Consider the following 14,467-nt stretch of genomic DNA (forward strand, 5'->3'; position numbering starts at 1 on the left):
AATCATTACCTGGAAATACGTCAGTACATCTTTGTGCTATGTAACTGTAACTGTCGCTGCATTTCCAGGAAAACAAATGTGTGGCTGTAGGTTGCAGAGATTACAATAAGTAGGTGAAAGTGATCTCTTGTGTTCTTCACAGTGAAGAACTCATGCCCCTTTCTTTTCAGTGTGGTTAAAAGCATCAAGTACTAGTGTTGAGTAAAGACGTTGTTTTCTTATTCGGAGTCGCACCGTGTCGGTTTAATCCATGAAAAGTATATGGTCTACCTGACACACATGCTGAAAACCTGACAGGTGTTGGGTAAAGGCTGTGTGTCTTTTGAGGCTGTGTTGCAACATGGAGCTGCACTGACAGGTATACGCTTCCCTGAGAATTTAGTGGGAGAAGTCTGCGCCTCCGGGGTAACATCGGGGGCTGTTGGCGCCTTCAGCAACGCGGGTGACGTAAGAAACTGTGCATGGTTTTAAAAATAAGACATGTCTGAGAGTTTTAGCAACATAAAGGTACATTGGGGTTAAAGTGTTTTTTAGCTGCTGAAAGTAGACAAGAAGATTTTCTCCACTCCATTTAGAGATACAAAGTTATGGAATTTGACTAAAAGTTTCAGAACGGCTGTTAAATGTTTCCCAAGCTGTAAATCTTTTCTTTTCACCTAAGCTCTATTTCTGAACTGCCACTTTGAGTTAAATATATATTTGTTGAGCTTCGTGTATAAACTTAAAAACTCAAGCTTTCTTCTGAAACAACAGCCAACTCTTCACTGGCAAAAACAAGTCCTTTATATGGTTTTCATTTGCAGGAGGTTTGATTTAATGGCTAGCACAACCCATCTGCTGCTCACATGTACACAACACAACCTGCAGACAATTTGCAGTCGGTCACAAAGCAATGAGTCACCCCTGTTTAATATACAAACTCTCCAAGTTTTGCTTAAGCCAAACTTCACGGAGACCCTTTAGACGTTTCACTGTGCAGAGGAAGTGCCGTACCTTTTCCCCCTTAGCCTCATGAACTGCACCCACACATCACTGAGCTGAGCATGCTAAAGTCACAGCAGTATCTGTGGATTGTCAGGTCTACTCCTCGGCTGTGTGGGATGGGGGCAGAGCATATGCTGTGACAGGAAGTTACTAACATGGTCCAGATGTGAGGACAAGAGACCACCTCCGACACAGCTGGAAAACGTGGACGGCTGCAGGCAGCGGCTGCGGATATATGCACATGATATGGGATTCATGGGTGGAAGAAAGTGGAATCAAAAAACATTTGTTTATGTCGTTCTTGCAAAAGCGTGACAAAAGTAAAAAGATATTCCTGTGTCAGCTGTTTCTCTGCCTCTCATTTAAAGGAAAACTAAAAAACACAAAATCAATTACTGATAAAAAAAGTAAGACTTGTTAAAAAACCTAAAGCAAAATTAAAAGTTAAAATGAATCCATCTATTTAATAATAGACTGTAATCCTGTAATTTTACATAAATAATAACGTGTATGTGCCCTCTAGTGTTAAAAATGGTGTAGTGCAACAAAAACTACCAGGGAGCCTGTAACGTATTCTGACAACAGTGGTATTTATTAATAAGTACGCACAACTTTTACTGTGAAACCCAAAGTATTTAAGGTAACAACAACTTTCAGATCAAAAATGACATTACTGAGTTAATCAAACATTGTTTATCTTGTGACGACGCTGGGAACTAACAGAAGCTTTTTACCGTAACAAAACAAGGGCACAGCTCAACAGCTTACTAAAGAGATATTGCTAAATAGGATTTATGTTTCCATAGAGACATGAATAAAAAGAAAAGTCCCGCTCCTGGAGATGTTTGGTATTCCATTAATAGATTGTTGTCCATACAGCAGACCTCCAGAGAGCTGCATCCAACTCTGAGCAACAAGGGTTAGCCTTTATCCATCTCCTGTCTGCAGCTCTTAGAGCCCATTAAAGACCGTCTCTAATCCTCATCTTCCTCTTCATCAATTACGACCATCTTGCGTCGTCGCTTCACAGGAGCGGAGATCTCCTCCCCGTCCGAATCTGCAGCGCCGTTTGTGTCCATCGCAGTGGGTGAGTCATTCTCTGTAAAGACGGGAAAGCAGCGGTTCAGTCATCACTCAAAACCGTAAGGACTTTCTAATGGTCCAGGTACGGATGTGAGGCCTGGCATGAAATAAAGATCCTTCGCAGTGACTGGACAGCAGTGAGTTGTGTCTGATTGCTGGTTAGGTGGTCAGTGCCTGGCATTCGTTGTTGTGACTCCCTAGAGAAGATGCTAATGGCTAGTTTGGCAGCGCTGCTTTCCAGTGTACTTGCAAGTTGTTAGTGCACATGTAGACCTATAAAACTAAACAGCATAGATGTCCATTAACGGTGCGCTCCAAGCGGCTGTAAGTAACCTTTTGCAGATAAATAATAAAAGTGCATTTCCAGTCACAATAACTACAAGCCACTGAAGTTAAATCATAGTCAACACGATGTATAAGTCTGCACTGAATCCATCATTAGGGAAAAGTTTAAAATGGTTAATCACAGAATTTATATTTATGATATAATAATGAATAAAACTTTAATAGAAGACTGTTTTTAGTTTTCCATCTGGATGTTGTGTAAGTCATTATCCAAACATTAAAAAAAAACAGCAAGAGAACAAATACCCTTCTCCTTCTCCTCCTCCTCCTCCTCCTCGTCGTCGTCCAAAACTCTACTTCTGCTTCTTTTGGCTGAAGTCTTCTCCTGGGACCTGATGTGGACGGGAACACACGAAGAACATTAAGAGTCGCTGCTGGGGTTTGACTTAACTTTGCATAAAATAACACCTCACCTCTGAGTTACAGCGTCTGCATCTTCAGCAGGAGTCACAACTGACACCAGATCTGAAAACAGTAAAAGAAAGATATGAACAAGATCATCTGAATCACTGACCCATCTGTCATTAGCATCAGATTTAAGATGGCTGATTTTAACAGGTGGAAAAAGCCATGTGTAAAATGCTTCACATATAATTAAGAATCTAATTAAAATCCCCTGCAGTGGCTTCACACAAGGTGAGATAGCCTTATAGGATCTACAGAATATATATATATAAAAAGAAGCAGGTCTAAGGTCCCATTTCTCTGGTTTGCTTGGTATTCAGTTAACAGAGATTCTGCCGTCTAGACAGCCGACCTCCAGGGGGCTGGATTCGCCTCAAAGCAGCTTGAGGAACCTTTATGTAAACTCCTGTCTGCAGGTTTTACAGTCCATTAAAGACCGTCACTAATCCTCTTCTCCTGTCTTTGCTTCACAGGAGCAGGAATACGCTGCATAAGGTAGATGAACTATTATCTTGGCTTTCAGTTTTTCTTTTTTTAGTGTTGCTCTTCTTTTAGTTGTCCCCCCCCCCCCCCCCAGCAATTTATTTAAGGTGCAAACCAATCAAAATGTCACTTTCAATCTTGATTTAAAATGTAAAACAACATCTTATTCATGCCAGTGCTTTTCCATCCATATTATTTATCCTTCCTATATATATATCATGTAAATTTACTTCTATTTCTTATAGATTTTTACACACACAAACCTTGTATATGTTTTGCTTACACTACTGTATTTGATTATTTTATTTTACTTTATGAAAAAAACATCTTTTAACTATCTTATACCTATTTTTCCTCTTTATTAGTGGTTTTCAAAAGTGTTTTTCTTACGTGCAACTGAGCTACTGTGACTCAGCAAAGTTTAACGGAGAACATTAACACAGTAGTGGATTTCTCAAATATTACAATATTCTTCGGAAACTGAATCATAACCGTGGACTGTTTACATTTAAAAATACGTGTAGTTTCACTACCACATTCTTGGCTGTGTGACAAGGCAACGCATGCTGTAAAACAGGTAGGGTTTCTATATGTGCACCACGTAACTTAATGCTCACCTATGGGAGTGAAAGCTGTAATTAAACGCAGAAACAAGGCACAGAAGACGAAACTCCCACACATACCTGTGTCCTTGGTGGTGTGCTGTTTTCTGTTGCGTGCGAGCAGCAGGTCTCTCAGAGCCTGAGTTCTCTGTTCACCTGAAACCACCTCCTCCTCCTTCTCCTCCTCCTCCTGCTGCTGCTGCTCCCGTGGTTCTACGGTTGGGCTTCTCGGCCCGTTCTTCTCCTCACCGTCTTTAGGTTCGTCCTCCTTTGGACTAAGAGCTGCGGCTGCACTCTGAAGCTGGGATATAGTGATCTTTGCTGGGATCCTCCAGAAGGACTCCTAGTGACAGAACAGTGATGATTGTACTGTTTACACCAAGTACAGTGAAGGATCAGCTGTTTAATTTTCAGGCTACATAATTACAAAAGGACTTTTCAACCATTAACCATAGAAACAACACCATCTCAAATCAATCTAAATGAGCAAAGCGTATCTTTTGAATTTGAATGAGGTCAGAGGACCGATTAGGTTGTGAAATATCACACATAAAAACACATACACACACACCTGCTCATTTGCAGGTTGTCGCAGTCCCAGTTTTTTCAGCAGCTTATGGAAGCTCTTGTCTTCCATGGCTTCTTCACTCGCCTCTGTCAGAGGGACGAGTGCAACAGGCTGCGAGATACCTGCGGCATGGACAACAATAAGTACTCTAAGGGTTTGTTTCACACACTTCCACCATGTTTTGACAAGCTGCACTGACCGTATTTTTTACGATCATCCGCGGTTCTGTTTAGACATTTCTGCAGCCACAGCAGGGGTTCAGACATGCCTGTCAAAGCACAAAACGTCTTCAGCTCACATTTTCAAATGAGGAGACTAAGATATAAATAAAGTTAATCCAATACACAAATTTTTTGACACCATATTACATATTCAGAGGCAGCTCGGCCTTCATCTCACCTTTCTGTTGCAGAGCATTCACCATGTTGCCTATATCAGCCCTCCTCTCTACTGGGGAGTGCATGCTTTGGCTCCTCCTTCCACCATTTTGCATTTTTTCTCTCCCTTGCTCTTCTTCATTGTGCTCCTCATCCTCCTCCTCCTCCTCGCTCTCTTCGGACTCGTCGTCTCTCTCATCTTCATCATCTCTGTCCCCATGATCATCTGGGAAGCCTTGTGTTAGCTCAGCTAGGAAATCTTCTTCAGTCTGCAGCGGAAAAGTTTAGACATTTTTGTTTCATTTACACTAGAGACAACATTTTCTTTAAATTAATTATAGTTATGTATGATACACTTATTTTTCTGTTTCCTCATATTAACCTACTACATAGTCTTCAGGTTGGTTTAAACTTCGCAATCGTATTGATCTGTAATTACGCCACTAAAGCACTAGTCAGGGGACAGTCAACTGCATTGAGTTTTTCTTGTTCGTCAAACTACAATGACTGGAACTGAGCAGCTCATGTTAGAATTGGAGCTGATAAAAGTTCAACAGTTACTTTCATTGAAATCACTGCAACACGGAAAAGAAACAAGACGCCTGAGTGGATAGGTTGTAAGAGGCAGAAGGATGCTCTTCTGGCCACGGAGAGATGTGGGCACATACTGGACCAATCACAAGTGTTGTGGACTGTATCACTGTGCTGTGACTTGCAGTTACATTTCTAGGGAGGTCCTGTCTGGCTAGGGACTCATCAGAGAATGGACATGGGCCTTCTGAGGGTGTCCTGTGGTGCCTGGCAACAGAATGTTGCTAGTGGGGGTCTTTGAGGGGAGGGTCCTCTGTGGATCATCCCACAGATACTTGATCAGTTTGGGCTCTAGTGACTTTGGAGGCCAGGTCAACACCTTGCGCTGTTCTCCATGTTTTTTTAAGTTGTTCCTAAAGTGTTTTTGTGTGTGTGTCTGTGTCAGGCTGCATCCTGCTGGGGATGGCTGCTGCCATCAAGGAGTGTCATTGCTATGGTAAATGGTAAATGGCCTTGCTTTTATATAGAGCTTTTCTACCTACTGGTACTCTAAGCTTTACAGTCACAGACACATCTACCCATTCGCTCACACAAGCACTCACACATTCACACACCAGTGCCACGCACTGGGAGCAACTGGGGGTTCAGTGTCTTGCTCAAGGACATTTGAACCGCTAACCCTCTGGTTCGTGGACAACCTGCTCTACCTACTGAGCCACAGCCGCTCAGTACAACTGGGGTGGGGGTGCCTGGTCTGGTCTAGGTGGCTGCTACATGTCTAAGTAACATCCACATGAATGAATGAATGCCAGGTCCTAAAGTTTCCCAGCAGAACACTGTATTGTCAGAAGATGATCAATGTTGTTCACTTCTCCCGTCAGTGGTTTTAATATTGTGGCTGATCGGTGTATATATCTCGCTTCAGTGTAAAGACCAAAGTACTGTACCATTCTTCTCCCAGAGCTCTTTCCTTGAGCACTGCGACTTCTCTTCTTATAAAGTTCTCTTCTCTCAGACACTAAGCCCATACTGAGCAGCTTGTCCACCACACGTGCACGGGAGCGCTTGGCTGTGATCTTCTTCAGGATGTTACCCAGGACATCTGTAAAAAATAAATAAAAAAATAAGCCATGAATTATACCAGACACTGTTGCCTTCACAGGGACTAATATGGAGGACGAACGCACAATAAAAGGCTACCTCATTTTTCGGTCATGTATTTAATATATAAACAATATGACATCCAGTACCGTCAGAGTCTTTGAACTCCTCAAAGAGCATCTGCAGCTCCTGCTCCTGCTCCTCTGTCCACAGAACGATTCGAGTGCCTTTGCTTTGGAAAAGAACAAAAAGAAAAAAAGTCTTTAACAATATTAGTCATTTTGCGTGACGTCCCTCACTTAAACTGGGCGTACATACGTCTGTTTCTTGAGTTCCTTGGCGTTGTCCACCAGACCCATGCGCACCAGCTGTGTCACTACCTGCCGCCGGGTTCGGGTGGCGTCGCTCAGTAAAGGCAGCAGAGTCTCAACTATGTCCGGCACTGAGCACAAGGATTACAAGTCAGTGACAGAAGCCAGTAACTTATAACACAACAAATGGAAAAGCCGTGCAAACAACAAACAAACAAAAAGGAAACCTTCAGAATCACGGTGCTCCTCATAGAGCTTACGCAACTCCTCTTCCTCCTCTTCAGTCCACGATGGTTTCTTATCATCTCTGTTATATACAAATGGAACGGTCAGCTTTACCTGAAGTAAGCACCTGATATAAATAAATAAATAAAAAAAGCAGAGCAGAGCACCCACCCATCTTTACTGTAGCCTTCCGTCATCTCACGTACGGCCCCCACATTTTTCCAGAACAGCAGTTCAACATATGCCTTGTTGTTCTCTGCAGCCACTGAAAAGAAACGGTTCAGCACATACTTGGCAAAGGTCACGAGTTCCTGAGAAGGAGAGAGAGAAAATGGTAAACGCCTGAGTACCATCTACAGTAAACAACCCCCTGAAAGCTGGACGACGCCGCAGAGAGTTAACTTCTCTTGCGTTACGGCCGCACCTTGTAGGCAGCTGCGGCGGGGTCGCTCAGGATTTTGTTGAAAAGGTGGAAAGCTGACAGCTGGAACAGCAGCGCGTCCATTTTGAGGTCGACGGCCAAGCGGTGCAGCATCCGAATGATGCAGTGGTTTGTGTGCGGCGTGTTTTTTGAATAGGACTTTAACAGGAGAAGGTATGGATGCACGATGCCGGGGTTGGCAAACCTGCAACAAAAGAAAAAAAAAGAAGCATGCATGCCGTGAAGAGGGTTACATCATGTGTTTATTTAGCTTGTGCCATCAGGTTACTGCTATAATCCTCACCTCTTGATGAAGTCATGGAAGTTAAACTCTGTTTCAGAAACCTGAACAGCCTCCAGCTCTTCCTCTTCTAACTCTGCTCCATCATCCTCCTCTTCCTCCACGGGGATCTCGGGAGGAGATGACCCTGAAATTGAAAGCGAAGGTTTAAATGGTGCAAAGATGCGGCGGCACAAAGGGTTGGAAATAAACTTTAAAATAAATAAATAAAATTACTTGGCAGGTTGGCGTGGAGGATCTGCTTAAGGAGTTCCAGTTCTTCTTCAGGTTCCACATCAACAGAACCAAACACGTCTCCCTCTGGCCACACCTCCCTGAGGATGAGGAGAGGAAAGACCTTAGTAAATAGCTGCAAAGTGGGAATTAATGGGGATGATCTTTGTTTCTTTCTGTCTTTATATGATTTAAACTGATTGTTTTGGCCAGACGTTATTTTAAAATGTAAAAAAAAAAAAAAACATGCAGGCAGATTAAAGGACTATGTATAATAATGTGGAGGCTCGCTGACCGGGCGGCGCGCAGCAACCCCAGTGCTTCTGGTCCGAGTCGAGCCAGCAGGGCATCTTGAACTCGCACCATAGCCTCCGTACGCTGCTCCTCAGGAGGAGTTTCAGACGTGGCATCAAATGGCACGATGCTTTCAGTTAAAGACTCTGACAGCTGCAGACAGAAGACAGTAGACTCCGTTTGTATCGTCAATTCATCAAAGTCTAACTGGTATGTTTTAATACTTAAGTCCTCTTGTGTATGAGCATTATTTTGCACTCGGCTCCCCCTGGAGGTCGATCCTGACCTGCAACCCCGTAGCCTTCAGCTCCTCCTCCACAATCTTCCAGGTCTCCTCCAGAGCCTCGGGACTTGTTTCTGGAGCCGACGGCTTCCTTTTACCGTGAGACCTTTTCCTCTTCACCTTCTTCTTCTGTGGTGTTACATATTAACATATTAAAGGAGGGTCGAGAGGCACAAATGTACACACACAGACACAGAGACTGCAAATTTAACGCAAGAACCTACCTGCACCATCAAGCTCTTGCGGCCTTTGGAGAAACGTTCTAACATGCGCAAGAAGAGATGAGTTGACTCCACCAGGTCTTTGAGGTAGGAGTGAGGCTGACTGGTTTCATCGTACTTTCTCAGCAAGGTCAGGAAAATCTCCCTGTACTCCATCAGGTAGAATATGTTACCTGAATTGGAGGTGAAGGCAAACAGATGAGACATTTTTCTTTCATTTTTTTTAATATAAACAATAATTAAAACTGAATATTGTTCTAGTAGTACATCTAAAAATGTGTTTCACATCTGCCTCTTTTAGGAGTAATGTGAGCAGATTTAAAGGCATCTTACTTTTAATAACACTGGAACTCTGACGGATGCTTTCATCCTGTGAATGGTCCATCTCGTTCACAGTCAGCAGCAGCTCTTGATACGCCTTTAGCGCTAAGTGCATCCTAAAAAGAACAAACGTTACTAGCGCGGGGCCGCACTCGCATGTTTGCTTCTATTAACCCCGACTCCCATCGATCTTCTTACCTGCGGGACCAGGATGTGGCCTCTTTGCGGTCTGTGAGCAGCATCTCGTAGTAGTTGGTAATGTTGCGCTCAATAAAATGAAAAGCACGGATAGACATGGTCTCGGAAACTAAGTCGGCGCGGAAGCCGTTGCCACGGTTGAAAGCCATGAAAAAGCTGAGGGCCCAGAGGTAATAGGTCTCATCGTGTTGTTGAGTCTGCTCCCGAATTAGACTTTCCTGCAGGGGGAGAGACGAGACAAGGGGAAAAACAAAAGTCTGGTGAGTATTGAACTTTTCTGCCAACGCAGAACTGAACTCAACTGTTTCAAGAGCCTGTTTCAGTTAAGTTCATATGTGTAAAGATTTTGTTCATATGCAAGTGGATCATTCATTCATTTTTTTGTAACTGCTTGTCCTCTGGAGGGTCGTAGGGGGCTGGAGCCTATCCTAGCTGTCATTGGGCAAGAGGCGGGGTACATCCTGGACAGGTCTCCAGTCTATTACAGAGGCTAATACAGAGGGAGAGACTCACATTCACACCTACGGCCAATTTAGAATCACCAATGAACCTAACAAGCATGTCTTTTGACGGTGGGAGGAAGCTGGAGAGAACCCACGCAGACACAGGGAGAACATGCAAACTACACACAGAAAGGCTCCAGTCGGCCTGGATTCAAACCCAGAACCTTCTTGCTGTGAGGCATCAGTACTAACCACCACACCACTGTGCCGCCCCCCCTGAAGTGGATCAAATTTGCTTTATTTGTGATACCCGGTCTCTTGTGCGTATGCTCCCAAAAAAACCCACAAACAAATAATACGTCACGTCACAGCGGCTGACCTTGACCAGATACATGAGCCGATTGTAGCAGTTCTCCAGGAAGTCCACACAAAACTCCCGCAGGAAGAGTCGGACATTCAGGGCCGAGCGCCGTTTCTCTTTACAGTCCTGGGCCCGTCGGTTCCTCTTGGGAACGCGTCTCACTGCTTTGTCGATGTCGTGAGTGTAATTTTTGAACTGAATGAGAAGAAGACACAAACACATGAATCATTTTTGCTGCCTTTACTGATTTATAATGCACGACTTTTGTGGTTTATCAGAGAAGAGCTCCGGTTGCACAACTTACATTATGAAGATTTCTGTGATAGATCACATCTTTGTCTCCGATGGCCTTGAGGCCTCGAACAACAAAAGAGCCTCCGAAGCGAGAGTGTCTAACAGAAAAACCAACATAGATAGTTACAACCCTGGTTCGACAAGAGCTTTACTTCACAATCCTGCAGGACTATTGTGTATCTGTCTGTAAAAGCATAGCAGGAAAAGTGTGTTCAGTGTTCAGTGTATATAAATACAGCTACATCTGCTCGTCTGCACCTGGTTCCTCTTTGAAATGTGCGAGAACGTTTCTCTGCAAGCTCCCTCTGCCTCAGCGCCTCTAGCTCTTGAGAGTCTCTCTGCTTCTCTTCCGCTGAACGAGCATGACCGGCGCTCACCAAAGCTTCTGGTGTCTGGAAAGGAGAAGGAAAAAAACAGACGCTCAAAGGTAGAGCCGCTGGAAATCTATAAGAGTAACCCCCCAAAAAAAGGTTCTTCTGTCTAACCTGGTCTCTGAACATGAGGGAGATTATTTCCAACACGTGCATGCTCCACTGCTGCTCACTCTGGGCCGACGCCAGGAACTTGACCAGGTCATCAAACCCGCTCATGTGAATGGCCCACAGCACCCTGTCGTGGATACTTGCATCATCATCCACTTTCTGCAGCCAGAAGGAAGAACAGAGATTGAGAGAGGAGGCTGTAAAGGACAAGTCCAACACAAGCTGTCTTAATATATTCATGTTAGAGTCAGACCTTCTCTTCACAGGGGTCCGCAGGGACATGAAGCACATTCCTGACCAGCAGCAAAATCCTCTCTATCAGCAGGTTATCTTCCTCCTGTCTCTGCTCCCAGTCCTGAATGAAGGATGGGTAGTGTGAAGACACGGAAAGGGAAATCATTGAGAAACAACTCATGGAAAACTGGGCCCATTTTACTGAAAAGGAAACAATACTCACGAGTTGTAGAAGGTTGTACAGAGACTCGCTTAAAATGCCAAACACACTCTCACTGGCGAACGCCTGAAAGTAAAAGGACACGAAAAGACACAGCAGTGCTTTTTAAAGTAGCTCATATAAAGACTGAACTATTATGAGCATAACTGTAGAAATTATCCAACACATAAATACACCGATCAGGCATAACATTATGCCTGATACATTATCCTAGTATTGTGTAGATCTCCCTTGTGCCTCTACAGTTGTGACTCATCAGAGAATGGACATGGTCCTTCTGAGAGTGTCCTGTGGTGTCTGGTAACAGGATGTTGTTAGTGGGGGGACCTTTGCGGACCCACAGATATTTGATCAGTTTATGATCTAGTGAATTTGGAGGCCAGGTCAACACTTCGTGCTGTTCTTTTTTTTTTTTGTTGTTCCTAAAGTGTTTTAGTGTGTGTGTCTGTGTCAGGCTGCATCCTTTTGGGGATGGCTGCTGCCATCAAGGAGTGTCATTGCTATGGGGTGGTCTGGGTGCCTGGTCTTGTCTAGGTGGGTGGCAACATCCACACAAATGAATGCCAGGTCCAAAAGTTTCCCAGCAGAACACTGAATTGTCACATGATGGTCGAAGTTATTTACTTCTCCTGTCAGTGGTCATAATGTTGTGACTGATCGGTGTATGTGTTTTACATATACTATAAAAGTACCTCTTTATAGGCTTGTAAATGAGCTGTCACTTGTAAAAAGTGACGTCTAAACACTGGGTCATCTGGGACTTTACCAAAACAAAGCATGGCCGGCTGAGTGAGGTTGACCATGAGCCTGAGAATAAAACAGAATCAGAGTCATTTCAGCAACACTTCCTTATTCACACAACTTCAAGAGACGCCACATTAGCTTAACTTACTGCCAGTATGTTTACTTAACCAATATTTTGAACACTTCTAACAATAATGAGTTGTTGCACTGTATAATGATATCATTTTTGTTTTTATTATGAACAAACTGGCTTTGTCACATGCCTATTTGACTATTAATTAGCATACATTTTAATTTGGAGAGTCGTGTTTTGTGGTTCGTACCTGATGCAGGCGTCAAATAAGGTTTTGTCTTCTCTGTGCTGCGTGATGATAGGAAGAAGGTCGTTCTGTACAATCTGGCCTGCACCCAGCTGCTGCCGGACGTCACGGCTGTCATCTTCATGGCGTAAATAGCGGATCAAGTCTTTCACGCTCTCTGTAACACAGAGACAGGACTACTGTTAAAGCATGACTGGTCTTGATCCAAATTTATTCGCAACTAAATTATTATTATTATTTTTTTTTTTTCCACTTCAAAAACATTCACCCAAGCAGTCAGGCTCCTTGTGATAGGTGTCTCCCTCCAGATAACCGAGAGCGCTGCACGTTGCCAACAGTTCACAGTTCATCCTGAGTAAGTCCGTGCACCATCACCCGGAAGAGCCAGTCTGAACAGAAGATGAACAAAACATTATAGGAAACTTGTTTTTTTCTCATATTTTGTGTGTTATTCTTGAAGACCAGAGTAATAGCTTAACCCTGCTCATGTTTTTTTGTTAACTTGCCATTTAATTAAGTACACAAATGTATTTTAATAAAACAGTCCTGCACTAAATGCACCTTTCACGGCTGTTTTAATGTTTGAATTATGTTGCAACAGTGTAAGAAAGTTTGTAATTCAACAGTATGATTTGTAGGATGTAGTTTGTGTGGTGCTGTTAAACTGGACTGACTCAAATAACAAACGTGTTTCTGTTACATAGCCTAGCCCACTGACTAAAATGGGGTTGTCAAAATAATAGAAACATGTGTCGGTACAACACGATACAACAGAACTACCAACTACAGCCTCCAAAATGAATATATAGATAAGTAATCAACTCTCTCAGTTATTTTAAAACCCACAACCTTCACAGAGCTAAGATTTGGTTTCACTAGTGTACCTAATGAACTGGCAATTGAGTGTATATTGTTCACTAATGGCCTTGTATGAATCAAAGATTATTTATCTTGTCTTTTCTTGGATTCTCTTGTCCCAGGACCACTTGGGGATGGCCTTACCAATGGATTTAATATAACTTGAAGTGAAATAAACATAAATAAAAATTGTTGACAGTAACTAAGTATGTGTACACAAATACTGCAATTAAAAATTAATATGTAAAATTATAAATGCTACTTTATATTTCCACAAAATCTCAGATGCAGTTAAACCTGTGGCTTCTGTGTTGTTGTTTTTAAAAAAAGGCAGAGAATAGACTGGATCACATTTCAGATGTCGGAGTTGTCAGCGACAAAACCAAATTGTTTTTATTTTTGTTTTTACCTTTAAACCTTTGCAAATTATTTAATTTCAATACATGTTAAAAAGTGAAAATAGATATGTATATGAGAGCTGTTCTTTAGTTTTATTTGATCTCTAATTAAATCTCTTCCAGCAAATACATAGAGAATAATACTTAAACCCTTAAAAATCTAATAACATATCAGCCAAATAGTACCAAAACAGTATTTTAACTTAATACGTTAAATATATTTGCTGCCAATATTTCTGTACTCGTAAAGTACTCTGTAATTAAGTACTTTACGAGTTCATTTATGTAATTAAACTCCTCACAGAGCTAATGTTATGTAGCAATAGCTTCTGTTAGCTTCACCTTAAAATGAAATGAACACAGTCCCGAGTACAGAAAAAGACAAAAACAACAAAACAAAACACAACAGACTAACCCACCAGGTCGTCCAAATGGAATCCCTCTGCGGCTGCCTTGCTCAATAACCGTCGGTGTGTGCTGTTACAGCGGTTTCATTTAGTATAAAGTCTGTTTTTCTACCTGCTGCTTCACAAATCTGACAACTCGGACAAAGTCTCGCGCCAAGACAGCGAGCGAAAACTCAGAAAGCGGAAGTAGAACATCGTCACATCCGGAGTTACAATAGCCCTGAGTCTAGCCTTTCAGGCAGCACTTTGATAGACGGAGTACTTCTCTTTAACGAACTATATAAGAGAGAGAGTTGGAGAGACTTGAAAGGGAGACTGAGGCCATTATATTTTTTTTGTTTGTGTGCCAGACTTTGTGAACTTCGTGGAACTTGTTTACAATTTATGTTAAAGTGCCTGAGAGGTTAAACGCAGGGTAAAATAGCGATATACTTAACAC

At 42.7% G+C, this 14,467-nt stretch overlaps 1 protein-coding gene across 2 annotated transcripts; it reads right to left on the reverse strand.

Annotated features, from left to right (window-relative positions):
* Positions 1-1,557: 1,557 nt before the first annotated feature.
* Positions 1,558-14,165, reverse strand: timeless (timeless circadian clock). Of its 2 annotated transcripts, XM_084543842.1 has the most exons (30): positions 14,041-14,165; positions 12,634-12,754; positions 12,369-12,522; positions 11,994-12,108; positions 11,305-11,367; positions 11,101-11,202; positions 10,851-11,006; positions 10,624-10,757; positions 10,376-10,463; positions 10,090-10,266; positions 9,268-9,485; positions 9,082-9,185; positions 8,752-8,921; positions 8,531-8,656; positions 8,246-8,397; positions 7,954-8,051; positions 7,741-7,864; positions 7,440-7,641; positions 7,187-7,326; positions 7,018-7,097; positions 6,798-6,921; positions 6,629-6,711; positions 6,326-6,480; positions 4,870-5,116; positions 4,670-4,738; positions 4,474-4,592; positions 3,984-4,245; positions 2,826-2,877; positions 2,659-2,744; positions 1,558-2,083 (listed from the first exon to the last, which is right to left on the reverse strand). In XM_084543842.1, the coding sequence occupies exons 2-30, from the start codon at positions 12,713-12,715 to the stop codon at positions 1,959-1,961; spliced, it is 3,807 nt and encodes a 1,268-aa protein (XP_084399968.1). In that variant the 5' UTR covers positions 12,716-12,754; positions 14,041-14,165; the 3' UTR covers positions 1,558-1,958. The 2 variants fall into 2 exon arrangements, with proteins under 2 accessions (XP_084399968.1, XP_084399967.1); XM_084543841.1 differs by having other exon boundaries at positions 11,101-11,367.
* Between the last annotated feature and the right edge of the window lie 302 nt (positions 14,166-14,467).

This window comes from Chelon labrosus (genome assembly GCF_963514085.1).
Source record: "Chelon labrosus genome assembly, chromosome: 4".
NCBI classification, from domain to species: Eukaryota; Metazoa; Chordata; class Actinopteri; order Mugiliformes; family Mugilidae; genus Chelon; species Chelon labrosus.